The sequence below is a fragment of the Melospiza georgiana genome, chromosome 9 (assembly GCF_028018845.1).
Source record: "Melospiza georgiana isolate bMelGeo1 chromosome 9, bMelGeo1.pri, whole genome shotgun sequence".
In the NCBI taxonomy this organism is placed as follows: domain Eukaryota; kingdom Metazoa; phylum Chordata; class Aves; order Passeriformes; family Passerellidae; genus Melospiza; species Melospiza georgiana.
Window position 1 is genome coordinate 4,832,728 of NC_080438.1, and position 20,901 is coordinate 4,853,628.

Sequence of the window (20,901 nt, forward strand, 5' to 3'; positions counted from 1 at the left end):
AGGCAAAAATACAGCGGCCTAGGAGGCAGAGAGGATAAAAGGCCCACAAAATGCAGAGAGTAAAAGAAGTTTGAGGTTCTATAAAACTAGAGAAAGTAAAGAATTTATATAAAATTAAGAGCACCAGAGGCTCCTCTTAAAGACTTTTAAACAAAGCTTTAATCAGCCAGTTAATCTTTCTATTTTAAAAGAGTTGTTAATTGATCTGTGGCTATTAAAGCTTGCTGATTTCCCTGTGAAGGCCCAGGGGCACAGGATCTGGTTACCAACAGTGTAAAGACAGAACTGACAATGCATTAGCATAAGGCAAAACCCACTGGCCATAATGACTTCAGTAAATACAAAATATTTCCAGGGGTCCATATAGGCAGCAGCAGCCTAAACAAACTGAGGGAGCTGTGCTCTGCTCCAGCCCTGACAGCTCTGCTTTCCCACACCAGGGAACCGCCTCGTTCCTTCCCCTCTTACGTGGCCTGACAAGCCTCATTTACTCTTTCCATTCATTTGTGCTCACAATTACAAAGCAGTTTGAGGCAACAGCCTCAGAGCTAAGCTGCTGCCAGTGTTTTCCACCCAACTCCCCAAGCCCAAGCAAACTGCAAAGTGTTTCCAGCCAGAAGAACGAGGCTGAAGCAAACAGGAACAGTTCCTGGATGCATCATGAGGGACCAGAGCCTGACACGCTGATTTACTGCCAGAATTTTCCAGGTTGTAAACAGATCTTTGTTCCAGAAGTTCAGACACATCTGACTAATCCTGCTGAAGGCAGAGTGACCTGCCCCTGCCACGACAGGTGATGTGGCCTCAGCTGCATGCAGACACACAGGGCTGCACTGCTGGAGCTGTGATGGCAGGACTGAGCTCACACAGCCTGCAGCCTCTGCTGAAACAGCCAAGGGAGCTCTGGAGGCTGCTTCACAGAGCCATGGACACGTCCACAGCCACTGAGGCTTCTCCTCTGGCAACTTGAAGGCACTGAGCTAATGGAATGGGGCTCTGACTGGAAAACTCCTTTCTTGGGTACAGTCAATTTTCTAAATTCAATTTTAGGTGAATTTGGAGGGGTGAACACACAGCTAATGTACACACTATTGCATATCCATTGTTCTGTATGTATCAACCATACATTTGCATGCACACTACAAATACTTATCAAACTCAAGAGATTTTTCAATTAGAAAAAGACTTCTCTCTGTTTCAGTGACTGATGCCATTAGCCTCAAGGACTTCAAAAGTCATATGGAGGCTCAACAGCTCCCACCCAAACCTCAGCCTGGCAGTGGCTGCTGCTCTGTTTCCCAGTCCCCAGTCCTGGAGCAGCATTCCCCAAGGGTTCAGGGGGATGGCAGCTGCCTGTGTTGGAGCCTGTCCCTACCTCAAAGCAGAAGTCTCGTCCAAGGATGCTGTTGTGAAGTGGTTTGACAAAGACTGCTTCTTCTGCTGCAAAGTCCAGAGTCTCTATGGTGCTGGCTTGGTTCAGTAAAGACTCATGGGAACGGGACTCCTTCAGCTTGGGCAGCTCACGTGGTCTGGAGGACAAGGAGGAAAGGAAATGTCTTGGTTTTTCTCACAATTACCAAAAAGAGCTGGCAAGATGCCAGACAAAGCTGCAGCTTGTCTCGGTGCTTATTCAGAGCAACTTCCACAATTAGTCTGCAAACCTTATGAAAATAACATTAGGCCAGCAACCCCAGACTCCCAAGGCAATATCCAGCCTAGGAAGTTCATTCCCACTGACCTAGAAATTATAGCTGCCAAGCTGTCAGTGAAAGAACAGCAGCAAAAAATTCAGAAATTAACTGCTGAAATTTTTAAAAAGCCCCTATAGGTAGCTTAGGATGTAATAATGAAAATACTTGTTACTAGCTAGATTAGTAGACAGATGTTGTGTATTAGCAGCAAAGAGCACATGGATCCCTAAATCTGTAACCAATGCAGAATGAGGATTATTCATTAGAGCAGATGACCCTTCACAATATACTTGATTTTTCACATTCAAAGCCTTTACACTTAATATACAAATACACAAAACACACAAATTCCATCCCACTTCACGATTGCTCAAATCAGTCATTTTGCATTTTCCTTTTCAGCTGCTTCTTCCAGCTTGAATTTCCAATTTTTTTGATACTTTCTTTCTCTTTAACTTCTCACTAACACATACTGCTTCTCCTTCCCAGCTGATTGTCCTGTAAATCCCTGAGCTCCACCACAGCTGAAATCTCCCACATTCACAGCACTTTTTTATCAAGGCAGTTTTCTCTTTATCCCCACTTGAACACTTCTCAAAGGCATTTCCCTCCCTCCACTATGCCACAGCTTTTGACAATCAACAGTGACATTATCAAATGTGCTTTAACCCTTTCTGTGCTCTCCCAACATGATTTAATGCAATTTGTGCATAGTGGGGAGCTCTGCTGTCAAAACGTGCCCAGTTCAGAGGTGATGTGGCTTCTCCTTCTGCCTCCAACCTGCCCTAGAGGCTTCTGCAAGAGTCACAGAACACCTGAGGCACAGCTTGCAGCTCAAGGTAAACATCACATCCAGACACATCTTATTTTTCCTGTGACAGGAATTCAGTCAAGTCCTTCACAGCTGAGCAGCAAGGAGGAGGGCACAGAGTCCCAGCTTAGCAGAGAAGGAGCTGCTGGCCTGGCAGGTCTAGCTTTTGATAAGATACTGAAGTCTCTGTGCTCAGTGATCCCTGAAGGCGACTCCAGAAATGGGGCTGCCCATCCAGCAAGTGTGACTGGGCACAAGGAACAGATGTGGAAGCAGAGAGTATCAGCTCTCTACACATCACTCAGAGAAACAGAGCTCCTGTGTTCATCCTCACAGTGTTTCGTCTTTGATTCAGTCCCCAGTATCAAATGGAAATTGTTAAAAAATGTTATTTATAGAGGAAAGAAAAGCACAGCTACCTCCAACAGCTTCCCTAATTTTGAAAAGTAATTAGTTTCTCTACACTTCTCTCACATATACAAAAATAAAGTTCCTCACATTCTTTATCCTTAGCAAAATCAAACTCCTCCCACCTGTGAGCAATTCTATAGGGGAACTCAGAGGCAAAAAACCCCAAACATTTGGAAAAGGCATCCTAACAAAACCTTGGGTACCACAAAGGATCCAGGCAATGCAACAAGCAGAGCTCACCCAGCTGCTCTTTTGTATGGAATGAAATGCTGCAGGTATTGGAGCAGATTCACACACAATAAGATTTATTAAACAGTGAGGGAGAACTTTGTTCCCATTTCATACTCTGAATGACCTAAGTGCAGGCAGCAAAACCCTTTGATGGGAGGAATATTCCAAAGCCAGATTTCAGATGCAAACAGCAGCCCTGGCTGTGCTGTGCTTTGTTCTAACAGGTTCCAGCAGCAGCTGAACCAAGGCAAACCCAAACCTCAGCCATGTATAATTGAGCACTTGCTGCAGTTAAGGTTGGGCAAGTCTAAAATAAACACACCACAATACACCACTCTAATGTCATCTCTGCAAAATCCTCTCTAATTTTTCCTCTCAAGAAAGCACTGCTGAGGTCACTTGGCTTCTGTCCCTGCCTCAAACTGAGCAATTCCTGTCCTTACAAAGTCCTGGGAGCCTGCAGCCAGCGCCTGGTCAGTGAAGGAAAGCATGGAGTGAGCACAAAGAGGGGGAAGAGGAGGGAAAGAGAAATAATTACCAAAGAAAGGAGGGGGAAAAAATGAAAAAAAAGATATGTAGCAATTTCCAGTTAAGCAGAGGCTGCACTTGGAGCAAGACAAGGCAAGCAGACCTACACAAAACAACTGTAGAGCCACTTAGCAGAGCATCTCCAGATCATAGCGGTGCCTCATGCCACAGCCCTTCCTTCCCTCCAAACCTCCTGCTCCTGCCACATCTCACACAACAAATCCTGCCCAGAGAGGAAGAAAGGCACAAACAAATCCAACAGGAGCTCTTCCTCAAGCCTCAGGTTACAGATTTCAGAGGAACACCGTGCCAGGCAGATAGGCTGGGAGCAGGAGAGCAGCCAGAGGTACAGTGAGGAAAGCTCCCTCCTTGTCAGCTCTGCTCCCTCCCCACAGTGCCAGGAGAGGCCCCTGCCTGCTCCTGGGTTGCCAAGGCACAGCATCCCCTAAGGAGATTAGGGGGGGCTGGCAGCCAGCAGAGGCAGCTCTGCAGGCGTGGCTAAGGTGACCTTCCCAGACACAGAAGTTCCTCCTTGTCCTTTCCTGCAGCTTTGATGAGATCCAGACATTAAAGGACACGTGAGAGAGCAAGGAATCTTCCAGGAAAGCCTCCAAACAGCCTCTGGGAACAGGGCAGGGGCAAGGCAGGTACACACAGCAGATGCACTCCAAGCCTGCACATCCCATCTTGCAAAGTCACCTTTCAGGAGCATCTCTGCTGCTCCACTGCTCTTCTGACCAGTGGGCTGTGAGCACTGGGGACTGTTGCAGAGCAGCTGGAGCACTGCTGGTTCTGTTGACTCAGGGTCCTGTGGCAGACAAATGTCAGTCTGTTCCAGCAATCCTTTGAAGTTACCATATTTAAAACAGCTCAATAAAGCGATGAAGTGGCTTAGAACTGGCACTTTATCTTCCACAAACATCAGAACATCCTAAAGCTGTTGGTTAGATGCGACCACATGCATTTACAAACACAAGTGCATGCATTTGTGAGCACCATAGTATAGATTTCATCTATTGATAGATCTGCAAAGCAAATCTTTGACTTGTGCCTATATCAGCAACATCCCAATCAATACAGGCAATAATTATACAGAAATAATACTTCTCTGCTGCTTTAAAGCCTCATCTGATATGCTGAATCTGTAAAAAGGAAAGAAAATTGCTTGCTGGCTTCCTTTTGCCATAGATGCCACTAATTCATGTCCCAGTGTCCAGCAAAGGGGCTGGATTAACAGGGTCCTTCCTGTATTAGGTAGGAAGCTACTGGGAAAATGAGCATTGCTCAGACTCTGTCAGCAGAGAGGTAATCCCAGGGAAGCAGATTACTGTAAACAGGAAGATCACACATGCAAAAAGTGGGGGAAGGGTTGTTTGTACAAATCTGTTTCTGTTAAACAGCTCCATTAACAACACAAATCCTGTTTTAAATTACAACTAACCTCCCATGATCAACTTTTCATCCTGTTGCTTTTTCTATCTATGTCTGTAAACAACAGAGATTGCAAAGGAACTATATGGGAGTTCAAACAGTTATCAAGGCACCAAATAATTCTTATAAATTCTCCATAAATTCTTTCCCATAGGAAAAACAGACAGAGGAGGAGCATGTCAGGGAGCATTTTAAACTTCTCACCTCTTTTCACATGTTTTGGAGCACTGGTCTTCAGAGCTGCATCACTTCCTTGTAAATCAGAGCCCAGACAATGCCCTAAACCACTGACCTGGCAGCAGCATGCAACTGCCACTGAGAAAGAGCTCTCCAACCACCCCATCTTGCTGGCCCAGCCCCAAGCTGACCCTTTCTCCTTGCACACCATAATTCAGTAATTTTCCATGACAGGAAAATCTTGGTTGTAAGCCGGGAACTGGAAACCTCTGGCTTTCAGTGGCTGCCCATGGCACACAGCAGCCTATTAGCAAAGCCCTATTATATTCTACTGTCTGTAAGGCATGTAGAATAAAGGGTTAAAATCCTAATTGCTCTGGTTATGAAGCTCTCCTGCTGATTTTGACCTATTTAAAAGCCAACCTACAAGGCACAAAAGACTTCCAATTACCAAGCTTACCAGGGAGAGCTCTATGTTACTTGTAAAACAAGTCTGTGGACATCAATAATCCAAAAGATTTGGAAGAAAAAAAAGTTTAAAAATGAACTTTCCTTTACCAAACTGGTGTGAAAGGAAAGAGCTCAGCCCAAGCACCCAGCTACAGCCAAGTCTCCAAATTGCCTTACACCAAGCTGCTCGTCTGCATGCTTCAAATAATTCCAGCAATCCCCACGTGCTGGGAGGCACTCCCCAAGAGCAGAAAGTCGAATTCAGTACTCAGCCACTCTGCAAAGTCACAGGGGAGAGCCTGGACTGTAATGCAGAGAATTTTCTGCTGTTCTCCCAGCTCCCAGCCCCGTGGAACGGGACCCTACCGTCTCCAGCATCCCCTGCAATTCACCGGCTCTGCCCGTGCTGCAGCACCAGGATTTTCCCTGTCCAAATGCTCATTTTGTAGGCACCACACCCCTCTTCATTTTCCAACTGCCAATTATCTGAACATCCTATTACCTGGTCAACAATTCTACAAGTCTAACCAGTTTTATTATTAATTTCTGGTTTTTTTTGAAAAATCAGAAACTTAGGGTAACTTATTTATCTGCAAGTTACACTCAGGTGTGATTAAATGCTGGGTTTTTCTGAGTATATTATTCTAGTCTTCCACTGAGATTCTGGTCCTTTCTGGCAAGGTCCTACCCAAAGCCTCATTGTTTGAATCCTGGATTTGCAAAGCCCTTCCCTGCCTGCCTGCTCTCCCTGCAGATCACAGCTTGTCTAACAGACACCTCTCAGGGCTCAGCCAAGCAGGCTGCTGAATTTCACAGCAGGAGAGTTCTCCTCTCTCCTCTGGTCTCTGCTATTAACGTTTCCAATTGGTTTGTTTTGATGGACCAGAAATGCTTAATTGATGCAGTTTCATTTCCCTGCTAAACTCAAGGTGAATGCTCCATGGAGGAGCCTTTGCAGAGAAGCATCAGCCATTAGAAAATATCTATTTATAAAGGGGTCAAGTGAGCTTGCAGGTGGGAGAGAGTAGCCCAGCATTAAGAGGAAGGTCTGTGACAAATGCTGGGATCTTGTTAAGTTTTCAGTGAAAAACCAAACAATTGCTGAAAGAAATAAGTTCACCAAAGCAGGAGTGAGGCGTCCCTCCAGAAACAAACCACTCCTCCCTCTCCTCTCCCCACACTCCAGAGTGCTGATAGCTACAGATATGCTGAATGAATGCAAGCTGGGAGTGAGTCAAGCCTTAATAAGGCATTGTGTAACACAGATTTCCATCCTGACAGCTAAATCAGGGAGAAAATCCTCCACCCTTTTTTTCAAAAACCGGCGTTAAATTAGAGCGAACCTGAAAAACACGGTGGGTTTTGCTTCTATCATTTAGAGGAGCCCTGCTATTTTCTCACTGCAAAGAGGCAAGGAGGGAGGAACAGGAACTCACCCAAAGTAGAAGAAGCTGTGGCTGGAGGAGTGGTACCTTTTGACCATGAAGCCCAGAGCCATGGCTACCTGCTTCCCTGTGCCCCGCCGGAGCCCATTCCCAGCCCCGCTGCCTCTGGCTCATAATGCCAGAAATGACTTTTAGCAAAGCAGGAGGATTCCCACGTGGCAGTAAATCCCAACAGGGCAAAGCCCTCCCAGCTGTCTGCAGAGCTTTGCTGCAGTCACTGAGACCATATGCAGCCAGTCACAATCATCTTTGCTCCCTCTCTGTAAACAGAACTGCTGGTCCTCTTGGAGATACCCTCAAATTCCTGCCCACAAACTGGAAATATTCATTTGGTCTCTCCTTTCAAACAAGATTTTCCTTAAGTTTTTTCTCATGCCTTTTTTACATGTTTTATATATTATGGACACTGAGAAAGCATTACAGATGAATGTGTGAGTTGAAAAGCCCAAAGGAAGCAGGAGGAAACAGGCTGGAAAAGCTGTGAAAGATGCCACAGTGACACGGTGCCAGGTCCCCTCATGGTGAGAGCTGCTGGCAACCTGGTGAGATGCTGCACTGGCCACACATTAAAGAGCCTCATTCCCACCTGCTCTGGCTCACAAAGGAGCACAGCCTAGTCCTGCCACAGCAGTGGCTTGTAAAGACAACATATTCAAGTACAAAAATCCACCAGCAAACAACCTGAGCCTGAGAAACAGGAGGGATGTGAATTACAGACTGAGAGGTTATGGATTTATTCCTACAGGACACCTGGATGCTGATCCATGTTTCTAGAGGGGCACCAGAACTCTCTCCTCTCTCTACCCACTAACCCAGACACACTGAAATAAAGTTAAAAACCAGAAAAGGTACATTGGCCAATTGCTTTCTGCTGAAACAGAAAATCTGATTACAAAAAAATCTGCAACTCATCTCCATCCCTGCTCCCTACAGCATTCCTGACTCCCTTCTGTTTTAAATCAGCTCTGAACAGACAGCATCCATCCTCTGTCATCATCCAGCATGGCATGCAATGTTACAGTATCCCACATCTTGATGTGCACCAGGATAACCAATCTTCCTTAGTCCAGAATTTTAGAGGTATTTATCTGTAAAATCTCCACTTTCTTGACAGGTCCCAAACACCCCAAAAGCATGAAAAGGCAGTGTGACAGCAGCCTCTATTTCCTTCTAATCCATGCAGGGTTTTCATTTATAAAGCTGTATAATACTTTCTTTGAAGGCAGGGCTCTTGTGTTTGTCAGAGCAAGAAAAGGGAGATGCTATCACTCATCCTGGCCCTGAAAACCTGTGCAACACCATGACATCACCCAGAATCACCTGCCTGAAATGGGAAAGGGCTGACTCACCAGGGCAGGACAGCAAAGTTCTCACTGCTACAGACTGAGAGGCTCCAACAGAATGGGGGGGAACAGAAGGTGAGAGAGAGGCAATTCCTCCTCATGAATTCAGAGTCAGCTCTATGTTCAATAATGGCACCATGTGATCAAGTACCTGGATTTTATGCTTTTGTGCTTTCATGAATTTCCTGAATTTTTTTTGAATTTTCATCAAAGAAAATTCACATTTCATTTCAGTCTAGTTGAAATTTTGTGGAGGGAGGAAGTGGAAGGGAGTGGAGGGGGGTCTGCTTTTTAAGGGAAGGCAGCTTTGCTGTGTGTTACATCATATCTTAAACCAAAGATGTAGGAATTAATTATAGCTATTATTTATTAGCTTTCCCAGAGCAACAGTGCTTCCCTGACACTACAAAAGCAAGTATCCAGGAAAGACAACCAGATTATTTATGGCAAAGAAATCTTCACATTACAAAAATTCAAGCAAAGCTGCTTTCAAACAACGGTAAAAATAACAGGTACGTGATTGCCTGGTGGCATTATTCAAGAAGCTTATGCTCACTGAGTTGCTATTACAGCCACACTGCAACACTCTGAAAGTAGAGATTTATGGGAAAACTTGCATCAAAGCAGCCTGGCTGGACTACAGGAGCAAGGCCATCTAGATGGTTAGTCACATCTGGTAAGCAGCAGGCTTTTCTGTAACTCCTGATGTTAACAGACCTCCAACATCCACAGCCTTGCTATCTCTGTGATTTTATGGTCTGCCTTTCAGATGGAGAAGGCAGCACCATTGATTGAAGCAGCACAGCATGACAGGTACAACTAATGAATGCAGCCCAGCTAAAGGGGAAGGGAAAATGCACTGAACAATGTCAGATCACAGAAGCCTGCCGTGGCCTCGAGTACAGGCCAACTGATTTTTCACTCTATCTACTTCTCCTGCTGGGCTACTGTGGAATGTAACACAGAATATGTTTAATAAAAACAATCAAGGGACTTTGCAAACAGTTAGGAAATACTGTGTGTAAGAGCCTTTGCTTGCCTCATGTACAATCCAATCCCAGCCTGGTTCTCCAGGCAAAAGCAAAGATAAACCAAATGGAGCACTAAGATGGTCAGAAATTACTGAGTTTTCCAGTTTTCTGAAAAACTGATCATCTGTTCCTTGTGGTAACACTGCAATAACCAAAACACCAACACTGCAAGGGTCCTCAGGGTCTGAATTGCACTGCACATCTCTGGGCTGTGCCAGCACTGGTGGACCCGCCCTGCTCACACCAACAGAACTCCTCCTCTCACGGGCCTGCAGGCAAGCCCTGCATGCTGCAAGGCAAATTTCTCTCCAGCTGATCAATCCCATGGTTTTGTATCATAAGATTGGAAGTCTGCAGCTTATTTGAAACAGATGCAGGACAAGGTAGTGGAGTCCATCTGCTTAGCCTGAGCTTTTTGACAGCTGTGAGGAGCAGCAGTATCAGCAGTACACTGCACACTAAGCTTAAAAGTACAGAGGCAGCCCCACAAACCCCCCTCATGCCAGCTGGACAATAAATCCCCTTCCTTCCCTCCTCCCCTGGGTGCACCCACTGCTGGGTGCCAGCTCTGCCCCTTACCTGTCCTCAGAGTTGTTGGGGGAGGGCAGACGGAAGCTGATGTTCCTGTCCAGCTTGGACTGGCTCTTTGTCCTCTTGATGGACCCTTTCAGGCGCTTGCTGAAGAAGCCCTGCAGTGAGAAGGAGCAGAAGTGAAACAGGGAAACTGATGCCAGCCATGAACCACCCAGTGCTCTGTCACTGAGCCCAAACACAGAGGTTTGATGCCAGCCACAGGACAGGCTGGACTGGGATTGCTGGGAGCAGGAAGAAAGGCAGGGCTGGGTTGGCAGTGACAGTTCCAGGAGGGGAGAGCCTCAATTGCAATAATTAGCACTGCTCACATTACTGGGGCACTTCAGTGGATTCCAGCTATTATACAAGAGATCCTAACCCCACAATCATCATTTAAAAAGGAGAAATCTTCAATATCAGTATTTGTTCCTACTTCCCCTCTCTGTGCCATGTTTTTAATTCTTGGTGAGCTTCAAAGTACAGAGGTTCTTATATTATGAGCTTCTATTGAGCCCACAGTTGCAGCCAGGTTTGCCTTTTAAATTGAGATATAGCACATTAAATCTTTAGATAATTCATAATTTCAATAATCTGGCTAGCCAGAACAGAAAATTTCAAAGCATTTCCCACACCACTGGCTTCAGATATCAGTTATAGTATTAGTAAGAAGCAAAGCTCAATTCAAAAATCTGCTTAGGATCTAAAAATAAAGTAAATCTTCAAAGAATCTCTCTTCAAATTACAATTTTTCCCCCAACAATCACAGCCCAAAGGCATGCTAGTTGGAGAGAGCCTCAGGGATCATCTCCTGCTCAATGGGAATGTGCTGCCAACACTAGGTCAGCCTAATTCTGAGTTGGTCTAGCCAAGTACTGAAAACCTCTGGAGACAGAGGGAACAAAGGAAGGGGAATCTGCTTTCTGCATCTGAAGGCAGTGCTACATTTAAGACTGCCCTTCAGTTTTAGTTTCTGAGCCAGAGGCTCCTCAGGGGTGAAAGCTGCTACATTCTCCTGATAAAGTGGAAAAGAAAAAGCTTGATATTGAAATACAAAAAACAAAACAAAACAAAACAAAACCCCAAAAAACAAACCAACAAAAAACCTCAACCAGAAAGAAAAAACAAAAAAACCCCACAAAACAAAAACCACCCAAAAAACCCTCCAAACAATAAAACCAAACCCCACAAATATCCAATGTGCTGGGGGAAAGGTCCTGTCAAAAGGGCAGAGTGTTTTCAGCTGTGTGTGCTGCTCACTCTGCCCATGATGCTGCACTTCTCTTGGTCCTGGTATTGAAGAAGTGCCTTTGAAAAATCCCTGTAATCAATAGATGCTCCTGGGCTTCTCTTGGGGCAGTTGCTGGAATTCAAGTAGAGGATGTACAGCCCTTTCAAAGGCACTTTTGTATATTCTGACCTCTCAGCATAAAAGGTAACAAACCCAACCACAGGGATTCAGATCTGCTGGACCCTGGCTTCAGTCCAGTTCCTCCCAGTCTACTCCAGCTGCAAACATGAAATAACAAGGCTTTTTCACCTTAAGGGCAAATAAGACAAAGCTGACCCAATTCAGCAGGGGTCCAGAAGTATTTGTATTGAATAATTCCAAATCACACTCAGAGAAAGATGGTGAGCATTCATTTTTGTGTGCATGTACAGTTTTAAATTGGTACTGCTTTAACATGGAACATGCTCTTGGTTTAATTGAACATAATCTATACCCCAATGAAACAAATGTTCTATCTGGGGTTGAATAAGGCTAGCCAGAGTTGACTATACAAAAAAACCAAAATAAAATCAAAAAGGGTAAGAACATATTTAAAGACAACAACTTATTCAAACAAAGGGTGTGCTTATTGGTCATCCTCAAGAGTTGAAAACATTTTCGTATTTGTTCTGTGCTGGCAGTTCATGCAGGGCCAGTGCTTACAGATGGACAAACTGGGAGCAGCATGAAAAATTCACACGTGCCAGAACTGAGCAGAGTTTTTTGACTTCCATTTGCCAAAGGAAATGCTTTTAAATACCAAGTGCAGATAGAAAAAAAAATGTAGTGATGAAAAATAAACTTCTATTTGCAACAACACCACCTAACTAAAAGTTTTATTTCCTTTTACTCCTATAGACAAGAAATCCCTGCCAATGTTTACAAAGCAGCCTGCACCATTAAAAAGACAAAAACTGCTTTTCTTATGTCTAGCCATTTCTCCTAAATACTTATTTCAACACAAAACTGACTCTTGTTTGGCTCTTATATCTAAATGGAATGGAGTGTCTGAGCTTTAAGAATCATCATGGAGCTTCTTTAAAAACAGTGAGAATTTCACTGCTTAAACAAACACCCTCAGACAAAAAGATGTAAATTATTACCCAAACTGCCCAAATTGATGAGACTATGTTCTTAATAAAAAAAAAAAAAGTACAAAATATTTGGTAGGATAACTGGCCAGGATAAGAGTTGACAAGAGACAGATTTGAGGTTCACATTTAATGAGACGGTACAAGCTGCCTTCAGAGTCACAGGTTTAGGGGAACAAGGATGGAAAGAGAGATGGGGAGAGAGCAATGGTGCACAACCACACACACACAATCAGGAACAGGTCAGGGCTGGTTTGTCACCTCATCCAAAAGCATCAAACACTGGCCTAAGAAAACCCAATGATAACAACCTCTAAAAATAATTCAATCCCACTGAGAATTCTGTTCATCTCATTTGGAAGTGAAGCCACTCGACTCTCCCCCTCTGCCAAGAAACAATCTCCACAGGAGAAGGGATAATTCAGCAGGCTCTTGGAAACTTCCCCTCAAACTGCACAGGGAAAGCACAGAAACTCTCACCCCCAAGTATTTCCAACCCAGGGGTGGTGGCTGTTGAGGGCAGTTTAGGCTTTAGGAAAAGATGACTTTGTCCAAAGATGCCAACTGGCTCTTTGTCCTTAACCTGAGCAGGGCAGCACAGAACTGTCTGACAAATTCAAAGGCAGCCCAAGTATGAGCTACTCAACTCCTGGACTGCTGCTCCCTATGGACATGATGATTCTCCACTCCAGGGAGAGCAGCCCATGCATAATAAATAATGATTGTCCTGGCTGTTCTAAAGGGAAAGGTGAATTCAGCCATGAACAAATGAAATTGTGTATAACCAGAACACAGATCGGCCATCTATAAAAGGCAATGGTATCAGTGCAAGTTTCAAAGCACTAAAAGTGGGGTAAAATGGGCAACAAAAAAATTCCATCTTACACACAGTGCTGTTCCCTCCATTAGTTCTTTCTGGGGACAAACACACTGCATCTGAGCCTTGCAATGCTTCTTGAACATCTGTAATTCTTGATGAGGAGCACCAATGCATTATTAATAACACCAGGTGGGTAACTTCATTTACAGAGCCATGAGACTCATCTTCTCTGAGGGGAAGGGCTGGATGGGTACAAAGAGAACCCTCAAGTGGCAGTGGATGACAGCAGAACTGCCTCCCCACAAACGTGCCTGGTGAGGACATGAAGCGTTTTATTCCTTAAGCTGTTCACAAGCAGCTATCAAGGAAAAAAACAATGTCATAGCCAAGTGAAAACACTGTCCTGTGCCAGTAATGCTGTACAGCTATGGGAAGGCAAAGAAGCAGGGGAATATGGCCAGGTGGTAAAATGGAAAGATAAAACTAGAAGGATATTCCAGGAATGAGCAGCAAAATGCTGAAGTTTGCTATTCCTTGCAGAACAACAGCAGAAGGCAAATTTAACTATCAAGGAAGTGAAGTTTGCTTAAGAGCCCAGTAACACTCAGCATTAAAATATCAGCAGTGACTCCCTTTGCAAAGCCTCAGAACCACTCACACAGTAGAAAAGCAGCTGAAAACAAGCCTGGATACACTTTGGAGGTGATATCCAGAACAAGACAGGGACTTAAAACAGCCACGTTCCACCATCCAAAACCCTGGCACTATGTCACTGAAGAGGAGGTTTGTGCACAGGCACAGAACAATAAAAAGCATGTTTGAATGTCCAAACAGAGGATAAAGCCCAATAAAAGCAGAGTGGTGTTATGTAAATCTGCTGTAGCTTTCACTCTAATGCATCACTCTTCTGATTTTCTCATCTCAGCAAGAAAGCTGGAACAAAACAGAACTCCAGAAGTATAAACTGATTAAAGGCAACAAGAGGGGGATTTACAAATGATATATTTTAAAGACCAACTATTTATTTTAGGAACAAAGGCAAGACAGGATTATAGATGTATAAAACAAATAGAATGGAAATTATCTAAGCTCCTCATGCACCCTGTTACATAAGAAAACCAAAGGGCAATTTAACATGAGAGGCAGCACGTTTCAGATTGTCAGGAGACTTTTCCTAATGCTATCTATAAATGAGCCCATCCAATTCACCACCACAAGATATTATACAGACAAATTTTTTTTTTTCAGCAAGATTAAAAAAGGATTATGTGTTTATATAAGGAAGAATAACATATGTAGCTGCATTAGTCAGGTTTAAAAATAACAAGAGTGAGCAATAATCATGCTTCAGGACACAAGCTGATCAACAGCAAGGATCAGGAAAGATATTTTTCCCCTGATGGGACAGCACTGCAGATTTGGCCAGATAACAATTTCAACTTCCCAATGAAAGATGGTCTGCAGCCACAGGAGGGATGCAGAATAGGAGGAACAAGTTTAGGAACAGTAATAAGAAACCCAAGGAAATGCAGAGGATACTGTAACAAGGGTGCATGGATAATACACCTGTTAATAAAATGCATCCTAGGATTGCGTGCACTCTGCATGATGTGCAGCCAAAAGTCCTGCAGGAATCCAATTTCCAAGTCCCTGGGAATTACACTGAAAAATGCATGAGGAAGCAAGAGCTACCTGATAGCCAAGAGGGCCACAGCAGCTTTTCAGATCCCAGTTCAGCAAAGTGTTTAGCATGGACACAACTGGGAGCAGCACCTGGCTGCCCACAGCAGGGACAGCAGATGGAAGGAGCACCCTAAAAAGCCCCTCTCCAGGAATTAAGGAATAAAGGTAAAAAGTCTGTCTGGAGAACAACTAAACAACAGTGATAAAAAGTAACATGATAAGAAACAGGTCACCTGAGCCTGTCAGGAAGGGCAGGCAATGATTTCCTGACCCTGGCTCTTTCCCTGGCATGCAGCCCAACACTTCAGAACACCTTTTGATAACGCAGCACACATGCTAATTACAAAAAAAGTTATTAAAAATGAGCTTTGCTAAAGCTCGTAACATGAACCTGAGGAATGGCTGCAGGAATATCTAACAAGAGTAATTACAAAAAGTGATAAGGTATCAAGGCAGAAGGAAGGGTCCAATGGGATGTGGTGGGGATAGTGGCCTGACTGCTTCTGCTTAACATCCTTGTTAATCATCTGCAAGCAAAGTTAAACAGCACATTAATTACACTGAGCTATATTAAATTAGGAGGTGAAGCGAGGGCCAGGGAGGACAGAGAAATAACACAAAGGGTTAGGAGCAATTAGGAACTGGTAACACACATTCCTGTGAACTTCAGTACCAGAACTTGGAGAATCAATTGAAGGGAATTAAAAACACAAGAGCAAGAAAAGTGATAAAAGGGCCAGAAGGATTCATTTGCAGAGGATGCATTAATTAAACTTTGCATAACTTGACTAAGTCATGATTTGGAGGTGAAGAATAAAATGAGTTGGTGCATATTTAAATACTACTAAGCCAAGGACAACTGGAATGTGAGCAGTGTTTAAAGCTATGTACATTCATAGCTCCCCTACAGTAACTAAGGAATAAAAGGAATTGGATAAGGTCAGGTTTACACCAAACCAGAGAATAATGCTCATGCTGTTGAGGTCCACCAGACCTCAAGTGTCAGAGCCTGGAAATCCCCATTATTGATGCAACACTGAAGTTTGATATAATGAACAAATCTGCTGTGGCAGCAAGACACTGTGAAGGTTACAGAGCTTATAAGCAGCACTACTCCAGAATAAATACAGGGATGAAAGTGTGGTGAGCACCCTGGAGATAGTCAGTCACCTATTTATGCTTTCTGACACAGAATTCATGGAATAGCCAACATATCTAAGGCATCACAGCACAGACAATTGATAAAAACTGGAGAAGATTCAAACCTGTCACAGGAAGTAAAGAGTAGAAAGTGGAAGGAAAAATGTAAATTTCAATTGAGGGGACAGATTTGAGCACAGTGTTTTTCATGGGGGATGCTGTGGTGCCTCACACTGATGCAAATCAACAACTCCATCTCTGCATTGGTGCTGATGCAGAATTAAAAATGTGTATTTGTATGCCACAGGGTCACACAGGCAGCACAGCTCAGCCCTGTCCTACCCTGGCAGCACAGCAGGAGCAGAGCAGTGCTCTGGAGAAGCAACAATCTTGCTGACTGCATAAAAGATGAGGCTGGGCAGCCACGAGATCTCATCAAGCTTTGACCTTCACTGGGGCTGGCTGCATTGTCTTCTGTTCCATTTAGCAGTACTCTTAAAGAGCAAAGAGGCAGAAAGCACTTCTATAGATCCAATTATGCCCTCAGCCAGAAACAAACCAAGGAAGGCAATCTGCAAGTATCCTACATCAGGGTTCCTATAAAAATCATTGTATTTACTTCAAGGATTGTGCTCTGGCTTTCCTGTCTCATTCACACTTGTTCCTTTGCCTCTTTCTCATCTTTCTCTCCCCATTAGCCAGCAGACAGGGATGAATCATATTATTTGTAATAACAACTCTGAGCCAAAACTGGAGAGCGCAGCGCGAGTCTGAAGGGTGAGTTTAGAGATTCCTCTTCCTCTTGCAGGAGGATGAGGATGTGGACAGCCTCACATTTACCCAATTCCAACTGCAGAGCAGTAAGGGAATGTGCCAGGCTGCAGCAGTGCTGCTGGGGCTGCACAGTGGCCCAGCAGGGAAGGGGATGCAGGGAGAAGGAGGCACTGCCAGGACATGGTGTGTGTGGGAAGGGAAAGCTGCTCTCTCGCCCACCCATGCGTCACAGATCCCACTGGGAGCCAGCTCCCTCTGCCTCCCTGCTTGTTCAGTCAAATAAGATCCAGTATTAAAAATATTACTTCTCCTATATATGTATTTATAACAGCACACATCTGTCTGTATGTGAGTAGAGACATTTCTTCATCTCTGTTTTGCCACCTTTTGTGCCCTTCCCTTCTCTCGTGACATGCCTGGAAATTGTCAAACATCAATGTCCACAGCTGAACTTAGATGGAGACTAATGTTTCAAGTGCAGATAAGAAAATTTGAGGCAGTGGGGAAGAAAAAGAAAGGACAAGCACCAAGAGCTCTTCTCTCTGTCTGTGTTGTGCAGTGTCAGCATTTGCAGAATACCCTTTACTCCCCTTGGTGGGAGATAACCAGAACACATCATGGAATCAGAGAATGGTTTGGCTTGGGAGGGACCTTAAAGATCATCTCATTCCAACCCCCTGCCATGGGGGGTTTTCCACTAGCCCAGGTTGCTCAGAGCCCCATCCAGCCTGGCCTTGAACACTGCCAGGAATGGAGCACCCACAGGTTTTACTGGGCAGCCTGTGCCAGGGCCTCACCACCCTCACAACACATAGCACATGCTGGTCCATGTAGTGGTTCATCCTGAAATTCTGCTTTTCACACTCTAGTACATTTAAATATACATCTTTTCCTCCAGTGCCCATGCAGGAGGTAAAAAGGCAAATTTCCCAACCTTTACACATCAGCCCTTAAAAATAAATCCCTCATTGACCACCACCACTGAAGAGATGACTTAAAAAATGCATTGTCAAGGAAATGTTTGCTTAAAGGCAATTATGCTGTGATGAATCAAAATTCCAGATGCTAAAGCAATGCCAATTAGCAGCATTAAAAAAACAGATGCCTTGTTCTGAGTGAGTACCACTGCCTGTGCTTGAAAGGAAAAAACCTGCACAGAACATGCTGGAAGCCACTGTCCTATTGAGAAGACAGCTTTTAAATAGCTGCTCTGAGAGACAAACTTAAAAAGCTGTAAAAGCAACTTATTATGAAAGTCTCAGCATAATTTTCCATCAGGATGGAAGAAGGTTAAGCTGTCCCCTGCCTTAAGCTGCTTTCTGTTAGAAATCCAAGCAGTGAGTAGACAAGGTATGGCACAGAGTCAGGGCCAGGGGAAGAATCACTGAGACAGCACTATGCTGCAGCTGCCTGGAGCCCTCCAGCCTGCACTCTAGGTGACAAAGCCTGGAAAAACAAAAAAGCAAGTTCTTTTACTGTTAATCTCCTTTATATGCAGAATAAATCCCTGTCAACTAGGGACAACCTCATAGACACAAATTTGAAGCCATCTTTTGCATCCTTCACTTCTTTTGCATCCTTCACTTGCAGCTCTTCTCAGATCACTGATCCAAGACTGAGACTTTCAAGAGGTGCCCAAGTCACCTTTCCACCTTCTGAGAGCTGGGAAATTCTTACTATCAGTCAAAGGCAGGAACATGATTCCTCCCCATCTTCTCAGCCACCTATTAGGTGTGTGCCAATCTACCAAGTTAACAGTGGGTTTGATTTCAGCAGTTTTGGCTTGAGCTCATCTGTATTGTTAAGAAAGCTGACTTCTAATTGCAGCTTGTTCTTTTAAACAGCTCACAAGGTGCCATGCTTTAAAGCAGGGTGATCTCAGCCCCCATTTAGGAGTAACAGGGTATAAATGGGTTACTCAGAACAAAACCTCCAAAGCCAGAAGCCTTGTCCCCACCAGGAGGACAGGAGGGTGCATTATGCTCCTGGGTGTACAGGTGGTCAGGCAGACAAAGCAGCAGAATCCAGCTCCACGTGGCACAAATAGCTTCTAGCTCTCTGCTGGTTTGTGCCCAAGGAAAGCAGCCAGGTACTGCTTCCTGAGCCTATTTGCCAGAGTCCTAAAAGCACAACACACCACCAGGGGAAATGAGAAACATTCTGCAGGGTTCTTGTTTTGAGAGGGAACAGGAGCTAAGAAATATCAGAGAACTATTAGAGAAGAATTAGAGAGCCATTAAAACATTACTTAAGAGACAGGATCATCATTAAAAGGAATGGTACAAAAATGAGGAAAAAAAGGAGGCATATAAAATAAACAATACAGATAGTCATCAAACACTTCTGACACTTGTTAGACAAAGGCTACTACAAAACACATATACATCTAAAGGCTTGAGCTATTACTTATAGATGAAGGCAAAGAAAACAGAATTTCTTAAAAATGAAGGCATGGATAAGACTTTTGAAGGCTCTCAGAGTTCAGAAATCTTCCTGGAACTCTCTGAATCATAGACTCGGTATCCAAATCTCAGAACTTGACATAACAGAATATTCTTGTGTCAACTTCACATACAACTAGATCAAGGCCCCTTTTTCCCCAAGTACCATCCAGAAAACAGCTCTCTGAAGTGACAGAGGATTCTTCACAGAACACAGAATTGCTCAGGTGGGAAAGCACCTCTAGAGATTGTCTAGTCCCTTCCAATCTGCACTATTCTGTGACTCTGAAAAGAGCCCAAGTAAGGATACCCACTGCATTCACTGCTTCCTTGGTCTCTTTCTGCGTTCCAATATATCATGAATTCACAGGTTGCTTCAAACACCATGTATTCTATACACTCTGACCAACCTTAATACTTGAATAATTTAAATAAGTCTCATTAAATCTTTTGGCTGTTTTTTAATTTTATTTTTAAAATGACATGATGGAGGATTTATTCTGAAGTACAAAGATTGCTTGCCAAAAGTAAAGGAGAGCATGAAAACATTCACAATATTCAAGTTAGATATTTTAAAACATGAACAAATATTGTTGAAAATTACTGGGCACCTCATTTTAACTTGAAGCATTTGTCTTCAGTCTAATAATAGAAATGCCTTTTTGCTCCTGGACACACTGACCAAAGACTGCCCAAGCAAAACCCAGGCTGTAACTGAACCGCTCTCATGCAGACTCACAGCCAACCAAACTCAGGACAAACCCCAAAGAGCTAAAGAGGAATTAAAGCACCTGCAGAAATTTCATCAGCTTCTGAATAAACTATAAAATCATTTCCATTTTCTATGTACTTCACTGGCAAGAGGGAAAAATAACCAACCTAAAGGAACTTGTTTCCTTGTCAGGATTGAATATGGAATGCAATCCCTGGAGGCGACTTCAAAAGTATTTATATAGGTCGCTGCCTACATTAACACTGATGCTTCTCTATCTGCAAATTCACATCAAGGCAATGAAAAGGAGCAAGTTAGGGATACATCAGGAATCTTACTGATAATATATGATAGCAAAACCTCTTGGTCTACTGGCAATATTAACCAAATATCCCTCTGCCCCCAGGCTCCCCCAGCCTGGCTGTACACTGATATTTGAATGTCCTCCTCCCATGCAATGAGACAATGCCCCAGTGCAGGGCAGGCACACTTACTGGTACTCTGAAAGGAGAAGTGTTCGGGACATCCATGGAGTTGGTTTTCTCAGAGGTGCTGGTCCCCGAGATGCTCCGTCTGCGAGGAGATCTCTCTGCTGGGACCTCTGAGGGAGAGAAGAACAAGGTGGTGAAAGGGTGCCCGGGGGTGTGGAATAGTCAGGCTTTGTGCTCTCTAGGACAGGAGCCTCAGGAAAGTTTTGAGTGCATTACTAAGCTGCTGAATGAACCCACCTCTATTTACCTGTATCTTATTCCCTTGTTAACCTACAATGGCATTTTCACTGGCAGATTCAAGGTTCTGAATCTGATTTGACTGTGGAAGATTAAAATAAAAAGTGCTGGTAAAGATCAATA

General features: G+C 44.0%; 1 protein-coding gene across 8 annotated transcripts in view; it reads right to left on the minus strand.

Annotated features, from left to right (window-relative positions):
* RASAL2 (RAS protein activator like 2) overlaps nt 1-20,901 on the minus strand; it is a 163,954-nt gene that overhangs the window by 26,566 nt on the left and 116,487 nt on the right. For all 8 annotated transcript variants that reach the window (XM_058029867.1, XM_058029865.1, XM_058029866.1 and 5 more), the window contains 3 exons: nt 20,545-20,651; nt 10,129-10,238; nt 1,376-1,529 (listed from right to left, as the gene is read on the minus strand). In XM_058029867.1, the coding sequence (XP_057885850.1) occupies nt 1,376-1,529; nt 10,129-10,238; nt 20,545-20,651 (371 nt within the window). The remainder of the gene's footprint in view (nt 1-1,375; nt 1,530-10,128; nt 10,239-20,544; nt 20,652-20,901) is intronic.